Raw genomic sequence first — 20,605 nt, forward strand, 5'->3', positions numbered from 1 at the left:
GCTCGTGTATCCATCCGCCCAGGGCAGGCAAGACCTCATCACTCAGGTCTCTCACTTAAATGGTGACAAAATGAACAAATTTTGACCGAAGTAGGAAAGTTTAGACCCTACCTGCTCCTTCTAGCCCAAAAGTCTGCAAACTGTACTAAAATTTTCAAGAGAAAAAAAAGGATTTTCAAAGATATTAACAAGGAACTACAATCGTTCACATGTTGGGGTCTCTACTGCGCAGCGTATTGTGACGTCTGCTCTTCTCTTAAATCTTGAAGGTTGAATAAGAAGCAGCAACAATAATAACGGTCACAGTGGTGTACAAAGTAGCAACGTTTATTCAATGTATAATCTCAACTATTACACCCCCAAGATTTCATAATGTATATTTCCCAACCAAAACCCACCAATAGAGTATCAGCCATATGCATTTATCCTGTATATGCCCCATTTACGCAAACTATAATATCACAACCAAGTATATCCTATAGGCGTATCCACCCATTGGCCAAGATATCCCATATATTTCAATAGTTTTTTTTTCAATATACAACCCTTCATCCTAATTATAAGTAACGTTACATGTCACAGTAGCTTAATATACTAGGCATACAATACACTGTACATTATACAAAGGTCTCCTCTATTAATGATTATTCCATCGCATGAATGTACACTTTTGAAAGAATAAAAAATTATGATTACTTTAATACCCCAGTATAAACGTTCAAAGAATGTGAAACAGTGAACAGTTTAATTCTATCAATTTATCGAAAACTTAACGCCGATTTTTAAAAACATGATGTAAAAAATCTTGAATCGTGACTTATGTGAGACCTCTTTTTGGCATATAAGATTTTAACGTTGTATGTTTTTGTTTTCTTGTTTACATAAAATTATTTGCTTAAAGGGAGGTTGGGAGAAGCTAGTCATGACGTCATTAATACTGCAGAAGAGGTGGACCTAAACTGTTGACGTCATCAATACTGCTGTGTGTGGGAGGAGTGTTTCCCTGACGTCATCAGTACTGCAGTAGACGCTCGTACTGTTCCATCATTTCCCGCTCTTTTCTCTTCCTCCGTAGCTGATGGAGGAAGCAGCAGCCACAGGTGAACCCCAGAATCTGTGGAAAATATGCAAGAACCATCAGAAAGAATCATGAGAGCAACTAATGAAACGTCTGCAGGAAGCGCCCCCGTACCAGATTCACCGGTACTGCACTTGCATGGAATTTCTATTAAGTATACGTACATGTACTGGTACATGTAATGTCACAGTTTGGTTCCTTACTATCGTCTACAGGTATTCTTTGCAAAGAATTATTGATAATTTTAGGAAACAATTGAATCTAGTAGACGATGCTTTAGTTACAAGGTGATTTTCAGCTTTTCTTGAATTTTCTTAAATCTCACCGATATTTGCGGCAATTGTATATGTTAGTTCAAATGATACAAATGTTTTTTACCTCTAAAACGATGACTATGATCCCTACTGCACCGAGTCCCTTCAGGTTTTCTCGAATGAACCTGGCTACCTTCGGTCCACAACCCTGTAAAACAACAAATTACATGGCGATTACAAGAAAATATCATAGTAATCCTCTGTGTACATAGTCCATGCCCTAATTATGTGTAGATGTGTAGGTGCTGTCTAAAGCTTTAGCCTTGTACTGTCTAATTCTCTCTAAAGCTTTAGCCTTATGTCTAGGCCTTACCCACCTCTGTATAGATGCTGTCGATAGCTTTAGCCTTGTGTCTAGGCCTTACCCACCTCTGTATAGATGCTGTCTAAAGCTTTAGCCTTGTGTTTAGACCTTACCTACCTCTGTATAGATGCTGTCGATAGCTTTAGCCTCTGTGTCCAGCTCGTACCCACACGAGTCGTCCGGCTGAGTGAAGCTGAAGTTCCGGGTGGCGTTGAGGCAGCAGGACCCCGGAATGTCCAGCTCGGACTCGTTCCGGATGGTGTGGAACGGAGTCTTGAACCAGTCCATGTAGCCCTTGGCGCCGCAGCATTGCAACTGGACACAAACGGAAAATTCCGGATTATGCTGAGGTCACAATTCCTACAGCTTTTGGGAACGAAAAGTACGATATAAAAGACAATAAAACACAGACAAGTTTTTAATAATAATCATGGGCACTATTTCTGTATATTCTTGATATAAATTGTTAATTTTTCGTCCATAGAAACAGCCCGGCCGGGCCCCGGTTTGCAAATGTAAACTCTGTGCGCGCGTGGGATGATGGGAAAATAGAAGGGGAACCAAGATGGCGGACTGAAGGCTAACAGGTGGTTTTCGTCCAGTCTAAAACTGATGTCGGTACAACTTAGTTAGACTAGCTTGCTTAAATTTTTGCCTCTTCCGTTTCTATAATTACTTGGTGACTGACTGTTAGCCATAGCCTCTACCAGGCTTCGGTAAGCGGCTGAAAAGACAAAAAATTGGCCAAATAGACAGATAACTTGCCCCGGAGCGGCAAACTGTACTCTTTAGAGGACCGACTCCCATGGCTTGTTATCTGTCTATTTGGCCAATTTCTAGTCTTTCCAGTCGCTTGGGAAGCCTGGAAGAGGCTATGATAGCCATGGACATGGTTTCTGGTTACCCTCCTTCGCAGACTTCTGAATCGGCGACGTTAATTTTTTTTTTTCGGGGAGCGACGCGAGTTGTGCCGCGGAGGGACGGTTTTGCCGCCGAGGGACTTTGCCGGGGACAGACGGTTTCGCCGATAACTCGCGTTGCTCCCCGAAAAAAAATGAACGCCATCGCCTTAGAGGTCTGCGGTGGAGGCTAGCTTCTAGTGAATATGATGCATTTTTATAGACTCCACAATATCAGGGCAGGGATAGTACTACCTTCAATGGATCCAGTGCCTTACCTGAACTTGGACGGCATCCATGATGATCCGTCCGGACTGCACTCTGTCCATAGACTTCAGCATAAAGCGTTCCACCCTCCACTCCGCCTGCTACACAACAGTACAAACACCTACATCAACCATGCATCTGCTTGGAGGTAATCTTAACATAATATGCAAATCAGGACCTAATTTGCATACATAATGTGGCAATTTCTACGACGTTCGACGGCAGGAATTTCAGATATGAGATAATTGTAGCTAACGGAAAGACGAACATTCATAGACATAATTTATGAAAACAATGATTAATTTATGAAAACAAGGACCACGTTTGTATGGTTAATAAGATACGTTATAATGTGTTAATTTTTACAAGAAACAATCATTGGTAAAGTACAAAAGATTGTCATATTAGAGGGACAGAATTTTCAGACAAATGTTTTTGTTCAAATAAGGCTAGACTATAAGTATGGAGACTTACAGTCAACCCTTGGTTCAGGTTGTTAGTATTGTTATCCTGGGAAGGATGGAGAGACATATTCAAAACAAAACAAAACAAAATAAAATAAAACCAAGTAAAATAAAACAAAGAAAAAAGAAAGGATGCAACTAAAAGATGATTGGATTGTATATTATAGGTCATAAATTTGAATTTCTTTTGAAAAAGAAACACAATTTTGTTATGTTTTGGTCAAATATGATATCCCCCATCTATCCCCTGGAAATCCAATATGTCAATATGGCCCGTATTTTAAGTTTTTGTACACTTTGATGAGACTAAGGAAATCTTGCAAAAAAGGGCGTTGCCCCGCCGTTACCTTGCCAACAGCTTCAAAGGCGATGATGGCACTCGCCGCCGCTGACGTCAGCAAAAACAGCAACGTCATCAGCGCACAGTACTGTAAAACCAATAATAATCTTCCTTTTAAAAATTGTTTATTCAGTAAAATCAAGTAAGGGCGAAACACAGTATATTATTGTTATAGTTTATTTCAATGTGACAACAGTGCATAAAGCTAGTAAGACAATGCGCGAGTAATATTCATATTTATGGAGATAATTGAGCGAAATAATAAGCGTACTTACGGTAATTGTCACTTTGTACGTCTCACACCATCCTGCACCGCAGCCGATCGCCCCCGTCAGGAAAATGGCAGCTCCCACAAAGTAACACAGGCTGAGAATGGGCCACAATTCGTCCTCCATGTAGCGAACATAGTCGGCGAACGCATAGTGTGCCAGCGTGGTCACACAGAGAAGCGCGGTGCCTGCAATCTGGTGAAAACAGGTAGGTGGCGTTAATGCACTGTCGGGAGACTAAACATGACGTCACTGTTGCCATGTTTTGAATGCACTTGACCTGAGCACCTGCGTCTTTGCTCAGGTCTTTCCTGCTAGACGTGCAGTAGCTTTTTCACAATATGATGTTTACAATGGGCTTATTGTTGGCAATTTGGGGACCGTACAGTATTTGGTAAGGGATCGACCGCCAGTGTCTTCGGGGGATGGGCTCAAATCGGTGGTGCCTTTCACCTGTTCTTCTGTATTTATGTATGTTCCCTCTGCGTTGTTGCTTCTAAAGCCTATATTTTGAAACCTCTTTGTATGATTTTTTTACCATCTACGAATATTGCTTTATTATCCTGCATTTGTATACAGTACAATTTTATAGAAATCATTTTCAGACTACCTTAGTATCATTAGCCCATAGTTGTCATACTTCGTAGCTATCTGCATATGCATCTACCCCTTCTTGTTGTTAACGGTTCGTCCCTGTCAAAATGCGGGAGGGCCTTTTCCATGCTACCGACACACTGGTTAACCCCTTCGACTGTTGGACGACTTACACAGGCTTTGTGCTAACACCAAATACCGAGAACAAGCGGAAGGCCTTCAAGCGAGGACTTCTTAGTAAAAAGGATGTCTGAATCGGTAGGGTTGAATGACTCGCTATGTACCGGTGGTACTTAGTTTGTTTGATCGCTTGGGCGAGACTTAATCTACTGAAGTGCAACGCGGGTGCGCCTTTAGAAAGGAAGTCACGAAGTCAAATTCTTTCACCAGAAACGTCCTGTGTAGACATAAATAAACCGTTTCCGTTTACATAAACAACTCGGGTCATAAAGTCACCGATGAAATGCTCAATTTTCCCCAAACAACCAAAAATGTGTCACTGGCGAAAGCTAGTGGATACTAGCTGAAACGTCTGACCGTTTCCAAAATCATATCCAGTTGTTTGAGTAACTGCTTTTTGGCGTATCGTATTACCTGGGTGTCTAACCTTCATCGACGAACCAAAAAATGTTTAGAATAACTCGTAAAGAGTGAAGAATTCAGTGGAAATAATAATTTTTTGTAACGCTTGAGCTAGCACATGAGATGATGGCCACTGCCCAGTTGTGTCTTACATGTAAAAAAACAACAGTTCTACTGTTTTAGATTTTATAAATGAGTGCGTTCAAATATTTTACAGGTCACTAAGCACATGTGTCTGTGACCGGGCAAACAACAAACGCCCACTGTGTACAATTTATCGTCTGAAATGAGTCTGAGTGACAGACTGGTTGAACTAGTTTCTCACAGGTGTCATGGCGGACCGCGTCTGCAGACGATAACAGGTGCATCGGAGCGGAAAAAAAGATGCAACTCAAAAATCCTGACAGAAACTAGGCCTAAAATACGCTTATTATGCATTATTCTGACTAAATTAATGTAAATACATCATTTTGAGTTGACGCAAAGGCGAAATTTAATACTACAAAACAATTAATATAAAATAACGGCATTTTTATACGTAATGTAGGACATTAAAATCCTGACACAACTACGCCTAAAATACGCTTATAATCTACTTTTCTAACTAAACACACAATTTTAAGGTGAAGCAACGGCATTTTTAAAACTATAACAATTAAGATAACGGCATTTTTATACTTGATGTAGAACATGAAAGTCCTGACAGAAACTTCGCCTAAAATACGCTTATGATCTACTTTTTTTTATCTAAACACACCATTTTGAGGTGAAACAACGACAATTTTTTTAAGACTAAAAATTTTGTTAAGACGACATAATAATTAAGATAACGGCATGTTTATAATTAGTAATGTATGATACGAGACCCGTGCCATTTATTTGAAGTGTTGACATAAGATACTGCATATTTGTCACGCATTTTTAAGTTCACACGTCTGTTATCTTCCCATGGACAGGTAAATACATGACTAATTCTGCACCGTGCACAGAGCATGTCCGGGGTAAACCTTGGGCAAACATCGCTGATATTACCACGTTAAGTGAACCACGTATTGACTCAACACTCCAAGAATGCTAGGCGCCAGCTGTTGAAATCTGTTCTAAAGATATATTTTACCTATACCTATACCCAAAACACTTTTCTCTAGTGCGAATATGATATTTAAATGCTTAATTTTTTGCATCAGTTTATTCAACCGCAAACAACAGTTATATCTTATATGTCAGGACCCGTTTTCTAGATTCACCATATTCCTTATGTTAGTTGTTACACCATGTACCAAAACACCCACAAAACAAAACAAAACAAAACACAACAACAAAGAAAAATATTACAAGCCACTTCAAAACAATTTTGAGAAAGAAATCCTACACACGAGTATTTTGCTAACCAAAAATGTTGCCGAAGATTATTCACACCTAGTAGATACCTGGATATTTTGATACGTTGCTTCTTTTTAAATGCTCAGCTTTAATTTGTATATGCAGAAAGAAAAGCACATGTACGTACTTACCACAAAGACTAAGTTGAAGACGAGCAGCTGATATTTGAAGCAGGTAATGAGGAAGGGGTTGTGGCGGGGGATCCGCGCCTCTGTTTCCGTGTCGGCTCCCTTCATGAGTACGGTCTCTGCTCGGTCTCGTCCCGGCTCGATCTTCAGTAGCCTCTGTCCTGTAGACATGCTTGAATAGGCTTACAAGTACGCGCTGAGTAGACAGAACTCGAAAACACGCGTGAAAGAGAACAAACGCGAGGTTTAAAAGTTCTGTGAACTATGACCCACAGTTAGTAGATCACAGAACAGGTACTGCAGGTTAGCGCCGTCTAGCGGTTTACAGTGTGTCTGCAGCAAAAGTTACAGTGTACAGAATACAGATTCTTTGTCGCTCACTACGTTTGTTTGGCCTGCTTGTACATATTATTTAGTATTTATCGCTAAAATGCACGTTATCATTATAAAGAACAATGTATCGCTATGTACTAGCTCAAATGGCCTTCATTTTCTGTTATGTAATCGTTATGTAATCATTTGCACCCCCGAGTAAAAAAATGGAATGTCCCTTTAACCCCTACGACTTGTCCGACAACTCTACTAGTATTCAGATGAGCAACAGTTTAATGTGTGAGAGAACCTTCACAGGCTAAGTCCCACGGGTCATTCAGACAGTCGTCCAAAATGGCGAAAGAAAAGCTGACCAGGTACAAGCCTCACAACCCTGGCTACATGGGGTGTCTACAACTACTTCTGCTGTCTACCAACCTTATGTACATGGTGAGTAGTACTACTGCTTTATAGTTCTTCACGATTAGGCTGTAAACGACTAGTAGTTGTGTAGTCAATAGATGGTAGTTGTCTGAAAAGCTGACGTGTAGGTGTACAGACTATCTATTCTGTAGTGTACGTTCAACTGTTGGTCAATCTTTTAATTTTTACACATGCATGATTTTATATTTATATTCATCGTAGTTGACATCTGTTGGCTTTCATGAGTTAAAAACGTGTACATGAGTAAGATAGTAAGTAGCTGTTGTGTTACGTAAGTAAGTAGCTGGTGTGTTACGCCGAAAAGCGGTTATACGGGCTATACACCAGTATACAGATCGTACAGAAGATACTAGTATGTCTAGTATTAAGTATATAGAAACACTGACTAGATGAGCCTGTTTTACCCTTAAAATACTGTATACTAATATTCATAACGGTTTAAACTTTAAAAAAAATCAATCTCCAAACAGATCATACGATGGTAAGGCAGTATCCATTGGCCAGAAGTGTGTCCATTAGTCCATTATGGGTTACTTGTATAAAATTAGGAACTTAGCATCTATCATCCCACGATGCATTGCTTCAGTAACTACAGTGACATGAGCTATGATTGGTTAAGAGATTATGAAAAAAAATGGCCTATCAACTGCACCGTAACTCTTGACCGTTTGATTGATTGACAAGTGCATCGCACGACTTTTTCTTCTTCCCGGACCCACAGGTTGGTGGAGCGTTGCTGATCGTTGCCTCCCTGTCCGCCTTCCTGAGGTTTGAGGCCAATCAATAAATAGCCAATCAACTGCACCGTAACTCTTGACCGTTTAATTGATTGACAAGTGCATCGCACGACTTTTTTTCTTCCCCGGACCCACAGGTGGGTGGAGCGTTGCTGATCGTTGCCTCCCTGTCCGCCTTCCTGAGGTTTGAGGCGTGCCTTCAGGACTACTCAACTGCCGACGGCGCGGTAGACTTCATCGCTCTCCGGAACACCTGTCTCGTCGTGGGGGGTCTCCTGTTCGTGACAGGGACGGTCGGCTGCTTCGCCGCGTGGAAGGAGAGCTACTATCTCTCCTTGGCGGTAAGTCTGTTAACGCTTGAAAATAAACTAACTACATTTTATCGTTTGTAAATAATGTAAAAGTCATTTATGTGTGTAATCTGCAACCATGTAAGAATAGCCAGGGTATCTTAATAAAGGCAATAAAGACTATACGTAAAACGAAAATACCAAGCGATCCTCCTATGAAGCCTCCAATAAAAATGCCACTGCAGTTCCGAAGTACAGCTGCTAGGGGTCCCAAATCTATAACAATTCTTCTCGAGTCCAAGAGCTATCCGCCACTGAAAAATGATGACCATATAGCATGTTCAGGACAAAAGATATAAAAACTGGAAGTCATGTTGCAATACTGCTGAAAGCCGCTAGTCGGAGCTATATTTGTAATTTGTACATTGAATCCATTTCTTGTTAAATTGCAGGTCTGAGCCCCTTATCACTGTTTATTAGATAAGAAAATGGAAACGAATTAAATTACGTCGATTTCTATCAGAACATTAAATTGGGATGGTCCCTAATCATAGTGCAGTAATTATAAGCTCCGCCCACAAATCTGCTACAAATGACATGTTTTGTCTTTTTTTTCCAGTATTGTTTCTTAATCGGCTTCCTCTTTATCCTGACGAGCGCCGCAGTCACCACACTTATAGCCGTGCACCTGCTAAATACGGTGAGTATAAAAACAATTCACGGTAAAAATTAGAAGCTGGTCTTCATTTAAAAAAAAAGGATCTATTTTGTGGATACATTGTGTATTTCACGAATAAGCATAGATTCCAGGGACTTGATAGTGCTTTAAGTTACGTGGCTTACTGTAATCTATTGAAGAAAATCCTACTGCATTACCAAGGTCAGTCAACAGGGGCCCCCAAAGTCAACCTACACCATCCACTTCACCCCACCTACCTACCCACCTGCCAAATATCGCACTCCGTCTCACGGATCTTGAGATAAACATCTACATGTAAACATCATCCAGACAACAACAACAACAACAACAAAAAACAGACACCTCCCATTTCATGGGAACAAAAAAATTAGAAACATTACACAGTATCTATCCTCCCATGATGCATTTCTCTGCTATATCTGCAGTGACATGAGCTGTGATTGGTTGAGAGAATGTGACCGTTAAATTTAAATGTTTTTCACATTACAGACCTCCAGGAACCTGGAAACTTTACTGACGTACACGATGAAAGCAAGAGGACCGGAGAGGATCATGATTGACATCATTCAAAACAAGGTGAACTTTAGTGACGTTTTCTGTTTGTTTTCTATATACCATCCATAAACATAATGCTAAGAAGTCAAAACTTAGTATACAGTACTGATGCAACACACCAACCCCTACCAGTCTCTTACGTACCGTAGTTTGACTTTGTCGGTAGGATTTTAGATATAAATGTTTGTTTGATTGTTTTTCCTATTACAGTTTGAGTGCTGTGGAGTGAAAGGGTACCAAGACTGGTTCGGCCATCCCAGGACGGCCTCTCTCGGGCCCAAAGCCGTGCCGCCATCTTGCTGTAAAAACACCAGCTTTCCTCTCTCTTTAGACAGGTACCATATTTCTCAAAATGCACCATAGTCATTTACCTCTTTACGTGCAAGACTATAAAGAAGGCTCCGTCCCTGGGGCGTCGCCAAAAAAGTCCAGAAACACGACTTTACTGGATACTTATCCTAATGTTGGAAAATCGTTGCGTACAATATTATAAAGAAGGCTCCGTCCCTGAGGCGTCGCAAAAAAAGACTCCAGAAACATGACTTTACTGGACACTTATTCTAATGTAGGAAAATCCATATAGAACCATTATTGTCTAATCATCCAAACAATTGATTTGTTTTTACATCGATTCTTTTGATTTTTTTCTATCATTTAAACAGCCTGAAAAAACTGTGTGACAAAAAAGAAAACGGCACGTTTGGGACATACACCCCGAGTTGTGGGGCTGGGTTAGAGACACCAGGCATCGCCAAGAAAAAGGTTCACACAGAGGTAAGGAATCGGACTTGTTCTTATAAGGCGATGTAGCCTTAGTAGTCTTCTATTGATTATATTTCACTCCATACCATGGTATGGATGAAATATATTGTTTTCTCTCGTGTTGCTCCTCCTTCTCCAACTTTCATGGATTCAACTCTCATTTTTTAGCCAAATGACCTGAAATTTGGCATGGAGGTAGAATGACAAATACCCCCAGACAATTTTTCCATTTTTTTTAAACAGGCCTTTTAAAATAATTTTTCATATATTTGTATCCACTTGTTTGTATGTTTAGTTGTAGTCTAGACCTTATGAAAGTCGCCATATTTTCTTCAATAAAGATTGTCATATTATTAATAGGCCCTTCTACCATAGATATATGACGGACCCCGTTGTATTCTGGGAGACGCGGGGTACTATGGGTAACTCAAAGGACAAACGATGTCATGACAACTGTGCTTGTAAGTACGGTGGCCGAGAAGTTCACACTTGCGTCGTCTGCACAGGAAAAAGCTACGTAGTCTGCAGGTATTTGCGCAAACGACACAGGTGTGTACTGTTCGGCCACGGTACGTGAGTGAGCCACTATCTCATATGTTTTCTGTGCTGCGTGCAGGGTTGTGTACAGGCCACGAACGATCACGTCATGAAACACATTCTGCGGTTGGAAGTGGCGGTGGCAACACTGGCCTTGTTAGAGGTAAGCAATTTTTGCCTTCATGAGAAGGCTATGATATCGTTTTGCTATAGTGTGGAAGACTATGCGGCATAATTCTTGAAGACGATGTTTATGATTTTTGGCAGACAGTTTACTGTACAGGACCAAGGTCAAGTAAAAAAATATGCTTCGTGGGGGGTCCCTACGTTACTGCAGTGGGCCGTTTGTGTTTGTCGTTTTTCTTGTTTGAATATGTATTTATCCTTCAAAAATTTCAATGAAAATATGCGAAGCCAGTTTTCATTTTTTTGATAATACAACAATGACCAAACAAGTGTCTTTACTACATGTACCTCTAATATAAATTACTAGCATACATTACATTATTGATATTGACATTTTCATTATATATTGTCATTCTCTTAAAACTTTATCAATATCTTTGACCTAATTGTATACTAAAGACTAAAGGCATAGATTGAACGTTTTCTTACATTTTCTGTGCAGATGTTGGGACTTCTGTACGCATGCTGCTTCATGCGAGAAGCCAGGAGAAAAGAGCACGACCAGTACCTGGCCGAGCGGAAGTACAAGAGGCTGAGCTTAATCAATGATGACAATGTGATTGTCGAGTAGATCGCCAGGTGGCGCACTTAGACTATGTACGACATCTACACAGTTCTACATGTACAGTATTATAAAAGTGTCGGGTGAGCAGGTGCATGAAAACACATTGTGTGATGCGAACTTTGGGTCACATACTTTAGTGGCTTCTTATTTTCTTAGACGACTTTCTTAAGAACATGATTGCTAGAAGACGATCATTGATTCATGTTTTTCTTCAAGGAGTGTCTGGCTCTTATGTGAAGGGTCTGTTTTATCGTCATTCGATACTGAATATACGACTGTACAAGAATCATTGTGCTGGGACAAAATTGGGATAAAATTAGTAAGAAGTTAGTGGGTAGAAAATGTATAAAAGACGTATATAACGGGTTTTTGGAAAAGGTCAAAAATGTTTTTTGTGAACAATCAGCAGTTAGAGCTAGAAATGGGCGAATCGTGTTGTGTATATTACATATATATTAAAGAATCATTAACAAGATTCTATGGTGTCATCATTTATGTTAAGGAATAAGCGTTTGAATCTGAAGACAGTGACATCATTTTGACTATCATAATCATCATCGTCGTTATTATTTAATTTTTCTATGACATACTAGTATATGCTCGTCAAAATTTCTTTGTCTTTCTTGTATACGATGCTAAGAACTTGTGGAATCAAGAATAAATTCAACCGTAAGTGTCCATGAAAAATCATTTTTCATAAAACTCACAAAGCCATTGTCACACCCCTCCGCTGCTGACATTATCCCAAATGGTACAGTCCACACCAGGTGGAACAGGTTGAACGACTTCCGGGGTGGGGGTCTAGTAGGGTTGTCACGTACACCGCATTAACCAATCTATGAAGAATAACCCATACATTCTGTTTGCAGGTATAGCACTACTATAATCTTAGCGATACAATTTAAAGTTCTTTTTCATACGCTTGTGTCACAGCTAATTCTTAAACTTATTGGAACGTAATTCCATGAAAACATGGTCCAATAAAAACCCACGTAGACCCTCCAAAGGGGTCTCGTCCCAAACACTGCCAACGTGTTTAGGTAGACATGTAATGGACAGTGTTGACTTCTCTCCTCCACTGCGGCCTCTACAAGATCCAAAAATGACGGTGGAGCAACTTGGAATCGGACATCAGATGATGAGATATTGTCTCATCGCGTTTAACATCGTCTTCTTCGTGAGTAGATACTTCTAAATATAGACACAGACAACACCTGTCTAGTTACGTCATTTTCAAAGATGGCGGATTTCTATCTGTATATACAAAACGATTGCTTGCTATTTTTCCTTCCGTTTTGAAAACAATCCATTGCTTTGGTCAGTGATTTTTATATAGTATATACTTTTATACATTTTTCTACCACTTATTTTCTGTGAAAGGTAACAAAAGACTATAAGACTAAAGACTTAACAAACATTTAAGTTACAATTTTACGTAGTTATGTTTACCGAAGGAAAACATATTGTTTTTACTCAGTTTCTTCCTCCTCTTCTGTTCCAAACACTAACCTCTGACCTGACCAATGACATGATTTGTTGACGTCTGTCACCATGGTGACTGGTGTTGGGTTACATAATGTTGCAATTTCATAGTCTGCTCTACTCCTGTCACCATATACTAGTAGTACATGTATGTGAATGTGTTTGAGTAAGAATTAACAGAGCAGACCATGTCCGAAGGTTAACATTATGCATTTGCTTTGCAAATGTTACTTCTCTAGTTTATAACAATAATCGTATTATGAAGAAAATAACACAACACATGCATATACAGATTTGCTGATGCATGGCATTTTTTTCGTTGTTGCCTCGGGTGATTGTGATACATACATGTATATTACGCCAAAAAGCAGTTACTCAAACAACTGGATATGATTTTGGAAACGTCAGACGTTTCAGCTAGTATCCACTAGCTTTCGTCAGTGACTGAGTCTAACCTTCATCGACATACATGTATATTGTCTTGGACCACTTTTCGTGCAACAGAACTGATCATGATACAATAGGCCTTATACTCATATTCACAAATTATCATTATTGACAGCAACATATAGAGACCGCACGGAACACATCGAAACATGTTATCGTGTTATATCATGATTTTAGCACGTGTTTTTATAAACACTGACAAGTATTAGGGGCGTAACACACGCACGCTTACACTATCTTACCTTTATAATATCATAAGGTCAAAATAGTTCGTTTATTATTCAAATAATCTTTCTATCTATTCTTGGTATGGTGTTGCAACAATTATTTCTGGTGTAGCTTGAAAGGAATTTTATTTGCTATGTCACGGTAGCGCCTTCACTTTGTAGCGACGTTGTTTTTACTTTGAAAAGTTAAATAGATTGAGTGGTATGTCAACAAACTCTCGTGTACTGTAATTCGATTTTGGCATGTGAATAGGAAACTTGTTGTTGTGACCGACGCGTTGTTAGGGACTACTTCATTTGAAAATTGTCCATGGGAGACCTTCGCAACTTCCTAGCCTCTACCAGGCACCGCGGATCGCTGGAAAAATAGTGGAAATTGGTCGAAATAAAGGAATAATATACCAGGGGAGGTAGCCGGCCACAGAAGATCCAATTCGCGACCTTTATTTCGGCCAATTTCTACTATTTTTCCAGCGATCCGCGGCGCCTGGTAGAGGCTAGCAACTTCCTGTATCCGTTGACAGACAACCATTTTTCCGAGAGGCAAAAACATTTAGACAGCTGCACTTCATTACCTTTCCGCTAGGTGGCGGGGTTTGGGTTGATGGTTGTGGCCGCTGCTTCCCTGACGTGGATGGACGGCGTGTTTGACTTCAGCAGGTCCGACATTCCGGTCTCGCAGATTCTCCTCCTCGTGGTCGGCCTCATCATCTGTGTTGTGACCGTGGTCGGGTGTTACGGAGCTGAGAAGGACAATGTGTATCTTCTGAAAGCTGTAAGTATACAGATTCTTTATTGACACAACAAAAAAGTACAGGGACTTTTGTATGGTCTTCTACAACTAAGAGATCTAACAAAGTTATTTACAAGTATGGATGACTTCATCCTACGTACAGAATGTATGTATGTGACAAACTACGTACAGAATATATATCAGTGATAACAATAAAGGTTTAACTATTCTCTAACATGTGTTCTCTAAGATTGAAGCATTCTTTAATGTATTTTCCTATTTGAATACATGTACATTGTTAGAAATACCCATCTGCAGTCTGCATTTTGCAGAGACATTTTCAATATTGCAGAAGAAAAACTTTTTATGCAACCTGCAATGTTGCAGACTAAAAAATCAGGCTAGTGGTTCAATGGTGTTTACAAGACTCTATAATATACAAGTAATTTTGCATGTATTTTTGCATTAAAAATGTGCGACTATTTTTACTTTATTTGGATGACGTAACGGCTTCTTCTTTACATCGACCTTTCTTTCAACCATGAATAAATTTTGATTATGATTTTATTGACATAGATACAGATTATTATAAGAGATAAATTAATATGAGATGATTATTGATATTGATAAAATAGGTGTTTCTGGCCGTTTAATTTCACTCACTCGTTTATCGATATCATGCATATGTAAAATAAAGCAAAGTTTTTCAAACCCAAACATGTGAATTATTGTAACGTTTTGTGTTCCAGTATGCTGGAATTCTGTCCATTCTTCTACTTCTGACACTGATTGGAGGAATACTAGGTTTCCAGATGAGGGGCAAAGTATGTAGTGATTTCTTCTCTAGAGTTTGTACCAGTGGTCCTAACATGATGGACAACTCAACGTGTGTGTTAAAACGATTCTCATTTTAAAGATAGAAAGTTTATTGCAAATTCATGCCCGAGGGCTAATTGCAAGAACATAATAACAACAGTGAACAGTAGAATGATAATAAGTGATGCTGATGCTACTTTATATATACACTTGTAATTATTGTTGGGTTTGACTTCTTTTCCGTGTGCAGTGGAGTATGAAATGGCCGACATTTTGCGATATATATGAATTGGGAGGTGTTAATAAAAATGCAGTTTTTTGTAGGCTGGGAAGGTGAATAAAGCTGGGGAACATTTTGGTGACCATTTCAAATAACTGATCTCTTTCGGTGCTATAATGAGGGCAATGACAAATAAAGTGCATTTCATCCTCCACTGCATTTCCTGTACAATATTTACATATTCTGTCGTTAACAGGCAATTGTTGGTATCTACCCTTTTCTATTTCTAATGTATGAGCGCTAACTCTAAGCTTACATATGGCAGATCTAACATCGAAGTCTTTGATGTGAAGATAACGTTCCATTGTGTATACAGGTTTCAGATGTCTATAAAATCTTAGCTCATTTTAAATCTCTGTGGTTAAAACATACGATTTCAACAACACTGTTTTAGCCCAAACCATAGCTATATGATGTATCTATTTGATCGTTGTCTGACGTGACTCGAACTTGACTGAAAACAATAGTTGTATCGAAGTCACATTGCACTAAAACTTTGCTTTTTTAATCTCCTATATTGCTAGGTTTAAGATGACCGTTTGCCGTTTACCTTCTATCATGGACATAAAAATTGACATTTTTTTTACCTCCATGCTTATATCAGCTTCGGTCCAGAATAAAGGAGGATCTCATGGATTTTCTGAGGGGCTGGAACCCTTCAAACAGGAAAGCGTTCGACCTGGTGCAGAAAAAGGTGTGCTTATTTATGTTCACAAAATACATGTAACTTTTAAGATATTCTACTGGCCCGCAAGCCCTTTTCCGTAGAGCGTAATCGGGCGTTTTAATTCTACGTAGAGCGTTGACGGACCGCTCTAATTCAACGTAGAGCGTAATTGGCGCATTTTACGTAGAGCGTAATTCAATGTTTTGATTCTACGTAATGCATTGTAGCTACCCGGAATTTATCGTAAGACGTAATGGGGAGGATTCCTGAATTCAGCGTAGTACGTAGCCGGCTGTCAAAATTTAGCGTAGAGCGTTGTGGGGAACCCCCATGCAAGCCCTCGGAACTTGACTCCACTTTATCGTCATTTTTGCCGACGCCTTAGGGGCGGAGCCTGCTTTAGCATCAGTGTTTTTTTGTTTTGAATACAAACTACAGCTGCAGTGTTGTGGAGTCGAAAACTACACGGAGTGGGAGAACTCAGGGTTCCCGCAGCAGAAGTTGAACGGCAGCAGCGGCCTGAGTGTCCCAGGGTCGTGCTGCATCACCGCGCTGGTCAACTTCGACCTGGCCGCTCCCAACGACACCTGTGGAGCCGACCTGGGGAATGGTACAACTGTAGAGCAGGCAATCAACACCGAGGTAGGCTACTATCCAAGCAGAGGTTTTTTGGGGGTATTTTTGGCGTTTTTAGGCTTTTTATCGGGGTTTCTTTTTTGCACTGGAATTTTTGTTTGGTTGGGTGAAAAAAATTCCAGTGTAACAAAGAAAACCCGATTTAAAAAAAGCCTAAAAACACGCCAAAAATAGTGTAGCGCAGGCAATCAACACCGAGGTAGGTTACTATCCAAGCAGAGGTTTTTTTGGGGGTATTTTTGGCGTTTTTAGGCTTTTTTTAACGGGGTTTCTTTTTTGCACTGGAATTTTTGTTGGGTTGGGTGAAAAAAATTCCAGTGTAACAAAGAAAACCCGATTAAAAAACGCCCCAAAACACGCCAAAATACCCCAAAACTTGAAGAGCAGAGGTAAGCATCAAATGTTGTTTTTTTTGTGTGTGTGTGAAGTATATGTTTATAGGTTTTGCAAAGCGAAGAAACGTTTTTTTTGTGTTTTTTGTTTCAGGGATGTTTGAACAAGCTGGAAAGTGGCGTAAAAAGTCACTTGACTACCGTGGCAGTGTTGGGAATCCTCTTATTATTCGTTCAGGTAATGAAACATTTATATGTATAATAGATTAACATGCATACACATAGGCTTAACTCACCTACATGTATATGGTTCAATTTATTATAAGCATTGTTGGTCATGCAATGAAGAAATATTGTTTATAAGATTAATACTTGCATTTCTACGCATTGATGTTAATATCAAGGTATTCTAAAAAGATCAATCGTGAATTAATATAGAAAGTTTATTGCAAATTCATGCCCGGGGGCTAATTGCAAGAACATGATAACAACAGTAAAATGATAATAAGTAATGCTAATGCTACTTTACTTTGTAGTTATTGTTGGGTTTGATTTCTTTTCCGTGTGCAGTGGAGTATGAAATGCCCGACATTTTACGAGATATATGAATTGGGAGGTGTTAATAGAAATGCAGTTTTTTTGTAGGCTGGGAAGGTGAATAAAGCTGGGGAACATTTTGGTGACCATTTCAAATAACTGATCTCTTTCGGTGCTATGATGAGGGCAATGACAAATAAAGTGCATTTCATCCTCCACTGCGTTTCCTGTACAATATTTACATATTCTGTCGTTAACAGGCAATTGTTTGTATCTACCCTTTTCTATAATAACCCCAAATGTTCCATGTGTTTTTACAGGTTATTGGGATCGTTTTTGCCTGTCTCTTGGCAAGAGGAATCCAGAACTACCAATATTCTCTTATAGCGTAGTAAAGGAAAATTACACCATAACAATGTTCAACTTAGATTATAAATTGGTCTTTCTTTAACTACTTTATTGTGTGGGGGTAGCTATAGGCATACTAAAATTGATATTATAGAGATTAGCATCACTTTCTATATGGTATACATGATGTGTCGGTACAAAAGTGCAAAATGTTATGGTTTGAACGTTAAAGCCCATTGTTTTTTGTTTACTTTATTAATACACGGATTAAAGAGTTAGGCTATGGTCATATACTATGAAATAAACAGAGACTTCTGTCAGGACTAGTCATTTTTACTATGTACAGTAATGGAGTATACACATGTACGTAATTATGTACAGGATGTATAATATACTGAGTAGCTGTTCTTGGTAGGTGTGTATTCAAGTTGTGGGGTGACAAGGATAAAGAGAAAATATACGCTTTGACTTTTTTGATTGATGGAAAATTGACGAATAACAAAATATGGTATGCAAATACCAGTCACACTAGTCGCAAATTGCTATACGGCAATTTCGTATGGGAGTATGGGAGGGGGTAAGGAGTTACATGAAGAAACATACAAGGTGCGTGTATAAAAGAGGTATTTCTAGAGAGAATACTAGTATACTACTAGTATACTTGAGTACTTGTATATATAAAGAAAATGAATAAACTATCTATTCAAAACAGGAATGTCTATGATAAGTACTTTTCCGTTGAGTGATCGAGCTGTCTCTTAAAAACTTAAAAGTTTAGTTTTCCAAACTTTTTGCCCGACAATAGGTAGATCTATAATATGGCGTCTACGCACAATTAAGACACTATTGGGATAGGCAATAGTGTCAAACGCAAAGGCAGATTGACAAAATTGGCAACCTGTTCCTCAAGTCAACACCATGTCAATTTTAGTACTCCGCTGAGGTCAAGACCGGAGTAACAGTCAATGAAACCATGAGTTTCTCGGCTGATCAGAATACTGGTATACATAATGTATATGAACAAAAGTTGATGACCGTTCATCAGCCCCATCTTGCGGTTAGTTTACGAATTGCAACGACTTGACAGATCAGGAGAAAGACCACACCAGAAGCCAACGGGAGGCATCACAAACCCAAGGCTTGGAAAAAAAAAATCATGAAAATCATCCGTAGCTCATGCAGAAACAAAATAATTCTTTGTAAGAATCTGTAATATTAAATTTAAAAGAGGGAGAGCACCGATGCAAGCTGAAATTCAATCAGCTCTATTCAAACCAAGCCGTATCCATGCATAACAACGCGAATGCATATCAAATGTTACACCCTTTTACATGGATTTAAAGCTCCTGCATTATCCAAATTCAACAAGCACTTCGGAACAAACTTTTATATTTCAAAACTTCGCGGGTTTTCTTTCATGCTCCACCCATTTCGTGCCGACCAATCATGAGGGTAAAAGTCGGTCGACGCCAAGGAAAGTTGGCTGTCAGGTCAAGAGAAGGACGTTTGCTTCAGTGTGTTTCCAGGTACGGGAGCGGAATAAAAACGTCATAATCTCAACAACTACTAAGATCCATCCGAATGTTGAACGTTGTATGGTAGCCCAAAGATCTCTTTGTTACTCCTTTCACTGTAAAAATGTTTATCAGAGGTAAATTATCGAGGAATCCTGCCATGTTTTGATGCCCTTCTAGTGTCACGACTGTCTGAACAGCCGCCATGATGACGCACGGACTTGTCCACTATGTTGATGGGGAAAAATAATACCTAAATTTTACATTTTTTGTTTATTTTGTACATACGTACAATAAATATCACTGTATTCGAATAATATTCGCATTACTTGTATGTTCCATATGTTATAACTCTCGATGTTGGATGTAAGAGGCCGTAAGAAAGCTGCAACATTTAATAATTAGAGACTCAACCACTTTTTTGAATGGTATGACCCTTCTTCCTCAGCTGCGTAGAACCGGCCTGTCGCCCGATGTCGGCGTACGAACTCCCTACCAGGTAAAGTATCGCCTCTTTTCCACATTTTACCGGCGTTTTACACACCTTTAACACATATAGCTCCGTTAAACATAGGAAATAGACCGCATACAAGGGTTCAAAAAGTCTAGGGAGAGTTTTTTTAGGGAAAATCAAGCTAGACAAGCTAATCGAAATGAGGGAAGACAAAGAGAAGCCACGCTACGTGGTAACGTTAGTTGTAAGTAACATATGGCTTTTAAACACTGCTGCAATCTTTCCCGTTTTTAGAGACATTTATAATAATCACACTTATTTCAGGGTAGCACAGGATCATTCCAGTATGTTTGCTACCGGATTTTCTCATTCTTGTGCTCAATTGTGGCCCTGATTTTCCCAATGTACAAATTTCATATGTA

General features: G+C 39.4%; 4 protein-coding genes across 9 annotated transcripts in view; 3 read left to right on the forward strand and 1 right to left on the reverse strand.

Moving 5' to 3' along the window:
- Window positions 1–844: 844 nt before the first annotated feature.
- LOC109461923 (CD63 antigen-like) lies at window positions 845–6,899 on the reverse strand. Of its 4 annotated transcripts, none has more exons than XM_019758404.1 (8): window positions 6,626–6,899; window positions 3,942–4,130; window positions 3,674–3,754; window positions 3,337–3,372; window positions 2,874–2,960; window positions 1,814–2,011; window positions 1,457–1,540; window positions 845–1,114 (listed from the first exon to the last, which is right to left on the reverse strand). In XM_019758404.1, exons 1-8 carry the CDS (start codon window positions 6,791–6,793, stop codon window positions 1,013–1,015), a joined length of 945 nt encoding a protein of 314 aa, XP_019613963.1. In that variant the 5' UTR covers window positions 6,794–6,899; the 3' UTR covers window positions 845–1,012. The 4 variants fall into 4 exon arrangements, with proteins under 4 accessions (XP_019613963.1, XP_019613962.1, XP_019613966.1 ...); XM_019758403.1 differs by having other exon boundaries at window positions 2,874–2,963; XM_019758407.1 differs by lacking the exon at window positions 3,337–3,372 and having other exon boundaries at window positions 6,626–6,898.
- Window positions 6,900–7,189: 290 nt separating this feature from the next.
- On the forward strand, window positions 7,190–12,156 carry LOC109461926 (CD63 antigen-like). The gene is made up of 8 exons (XM_019758409.1): window positions 7,190–7,384; window positions 8,253–8,456; window positions 9,025–9,105; window positions 9,595–9,681; window positions 9,871–9,995; window positions 10,323–10,434; window positions 11,039–11,122; window positions 11,588–12,156. Exons 1-8 carry the CDS (start codon window positions 7,289–7,291, stop codon window positions 11,714–11,716), a joined length of 918 nt encoding a protein of 305 aa, XP_019613968.1. The 5' UTR covers window positions 7,190–7,288; the 3' UTR covers window positions 11,717–12,156.
- A 531-nt stretch (window positions 12,157–12,687) lies between these two features.
- LOC109461927 (CD63 antigen-like) lies at window positions 12,688–18,911 on the forward strand. Its single transcript, XM_019758410.1, has 7 exons — window positions 12,688–12,887; window positions 14,453–14,641; window positions 15,349–15,423; window positions 16,300–16,389; window positions 16,801–17,004; window positions 17,485–17,568; window positions 18,188–18,911. The coding sequence occupies exons 1-7, from the start codon at window positions 12,762–12,764 to the stop codon at window positions 18,257–18,259; spliced, it is 840 nt and encodes a 279-aa protein (XP_019613969.1). The 5' UTR covers window positions 12,688–12,761; the 3' UTR covers window positions 18,260–18,911.
- A 771-nt stretch (window positions 18,912–19,682) lies between these two features.
- LOC109461891 (electrogenic sodium bicarbonate cotransporter 1-like) overlaps window positions 19,683–20,605 on the forward strand; it is a 46,326-nt gene continuing 45,403 nt past the window's right edge. For 2 of the 3 annotated variants that reach the window (XM_019758362.1, XM_019758363.1), the window contains exons 1-2: window positions 19,683–19,741; window positions 20,178–20,228. The gene's annotated coding sequence lies outside the window, so the exon portion shown is untranslated. The remainder of the gene's footprint in view (window positions 19,742–20,177; window positions 20,229–20,605) is intronic. The other variant, XM_019758364.1, reaches the window with a different exon arrangement.

This window comes from Branchiostoma belcheri, unplaced genomic scaffold (genome assembly GCF_001625305.1).
Source record: "Branchiostoma belcheri isolate BF01 breed outbred unplaced genomic scaffold, Haploidv18h27 scaffold97, whole genome shotgun sequence".
In the NCBI taxonomy this organism is placed as follows: Eukaryota; Metazoa; Chordata; class Leptocardii; order Amphioxiformes; family Branchiostomatidae; genus Branchiostoma; species Branchiostoma belcheri.

What these genes read in the sequence shown, in the direction of transcription:
- LOC109461923 (XM_019758403.1), bottom strand. Translation starts at nt 6,793, where the DNA reads ATGTCTACAGGACAGAGGCTACTGAAGATCGAGCCGGGACGAGACCGA. An exon ending in TCTTCAACTTAGTCTTTGTG is followed by an intron (nt 4,131 to 6,625) that starts GTAAGTACGTAC and finishes TGTTTTCACCAG; the next exon opens with ATTGCAGGCACCGCGCTTCT. An exon ending in ACCTGAACCAAGGGTTGACT is followed by an intron (nt 2,964 to 3,336) that starts GTAAGTCTCCAT and finishes ACTGTTGTGTAG; the next exon opens with CAGGCGGAGTGGAGGGTGGA.
- LOC109461926 (XM_019758409.1), top strand. Translation starts at nt 7,289, where the DNA reads ATGGCGAAAGAAAAGCTGACCAGGTACAAGCCTCACAACCCTGGCTAC. An exon ending in CCGTGCACCTGCTAAATACG is followed by an intron (nt 9,106 to 9,594) that starts GTGAGTATAAAA and finishes TTCACATTACAG; the next exon opens with ACCTCCAGGAACCTGGAAAC. An exon ending in TTTCCTCTCTCTTTAGACAG is followed by an intron (nt 9,996 to 10,322) that starts GTACCATATTTC and finishes TCATTTAAACAG; the next exon opens with CCTGAAAAAACTGTGTGACA.
- LOC109461927 (XM_019758410.1), top strand. Translation starts at nt 12,762, where the DNA reads ATGGACAGTGTTGACTTCTCTCCTCCACTGCGGCCTCTACAAGATCCA. An exon ending in CGTTTAACATCGTCTTCTTC is followed by an intron (nt 12,888 to 14,452) that starts GTGAGTAGATAC and finishes CCTTTCCGCTAG; the next exon opens with GTGGCGGGGTTTGGGTTGAT. An exon ending in AGCAGGCAATCAACACCGAG is followed by an intron (nt 17,005 to 17,484) that starts GTAGGCTACTAT and finishes TTTTTGTTTCAG; the next exon opens with GGATGTTTGAACAAGCTGGA.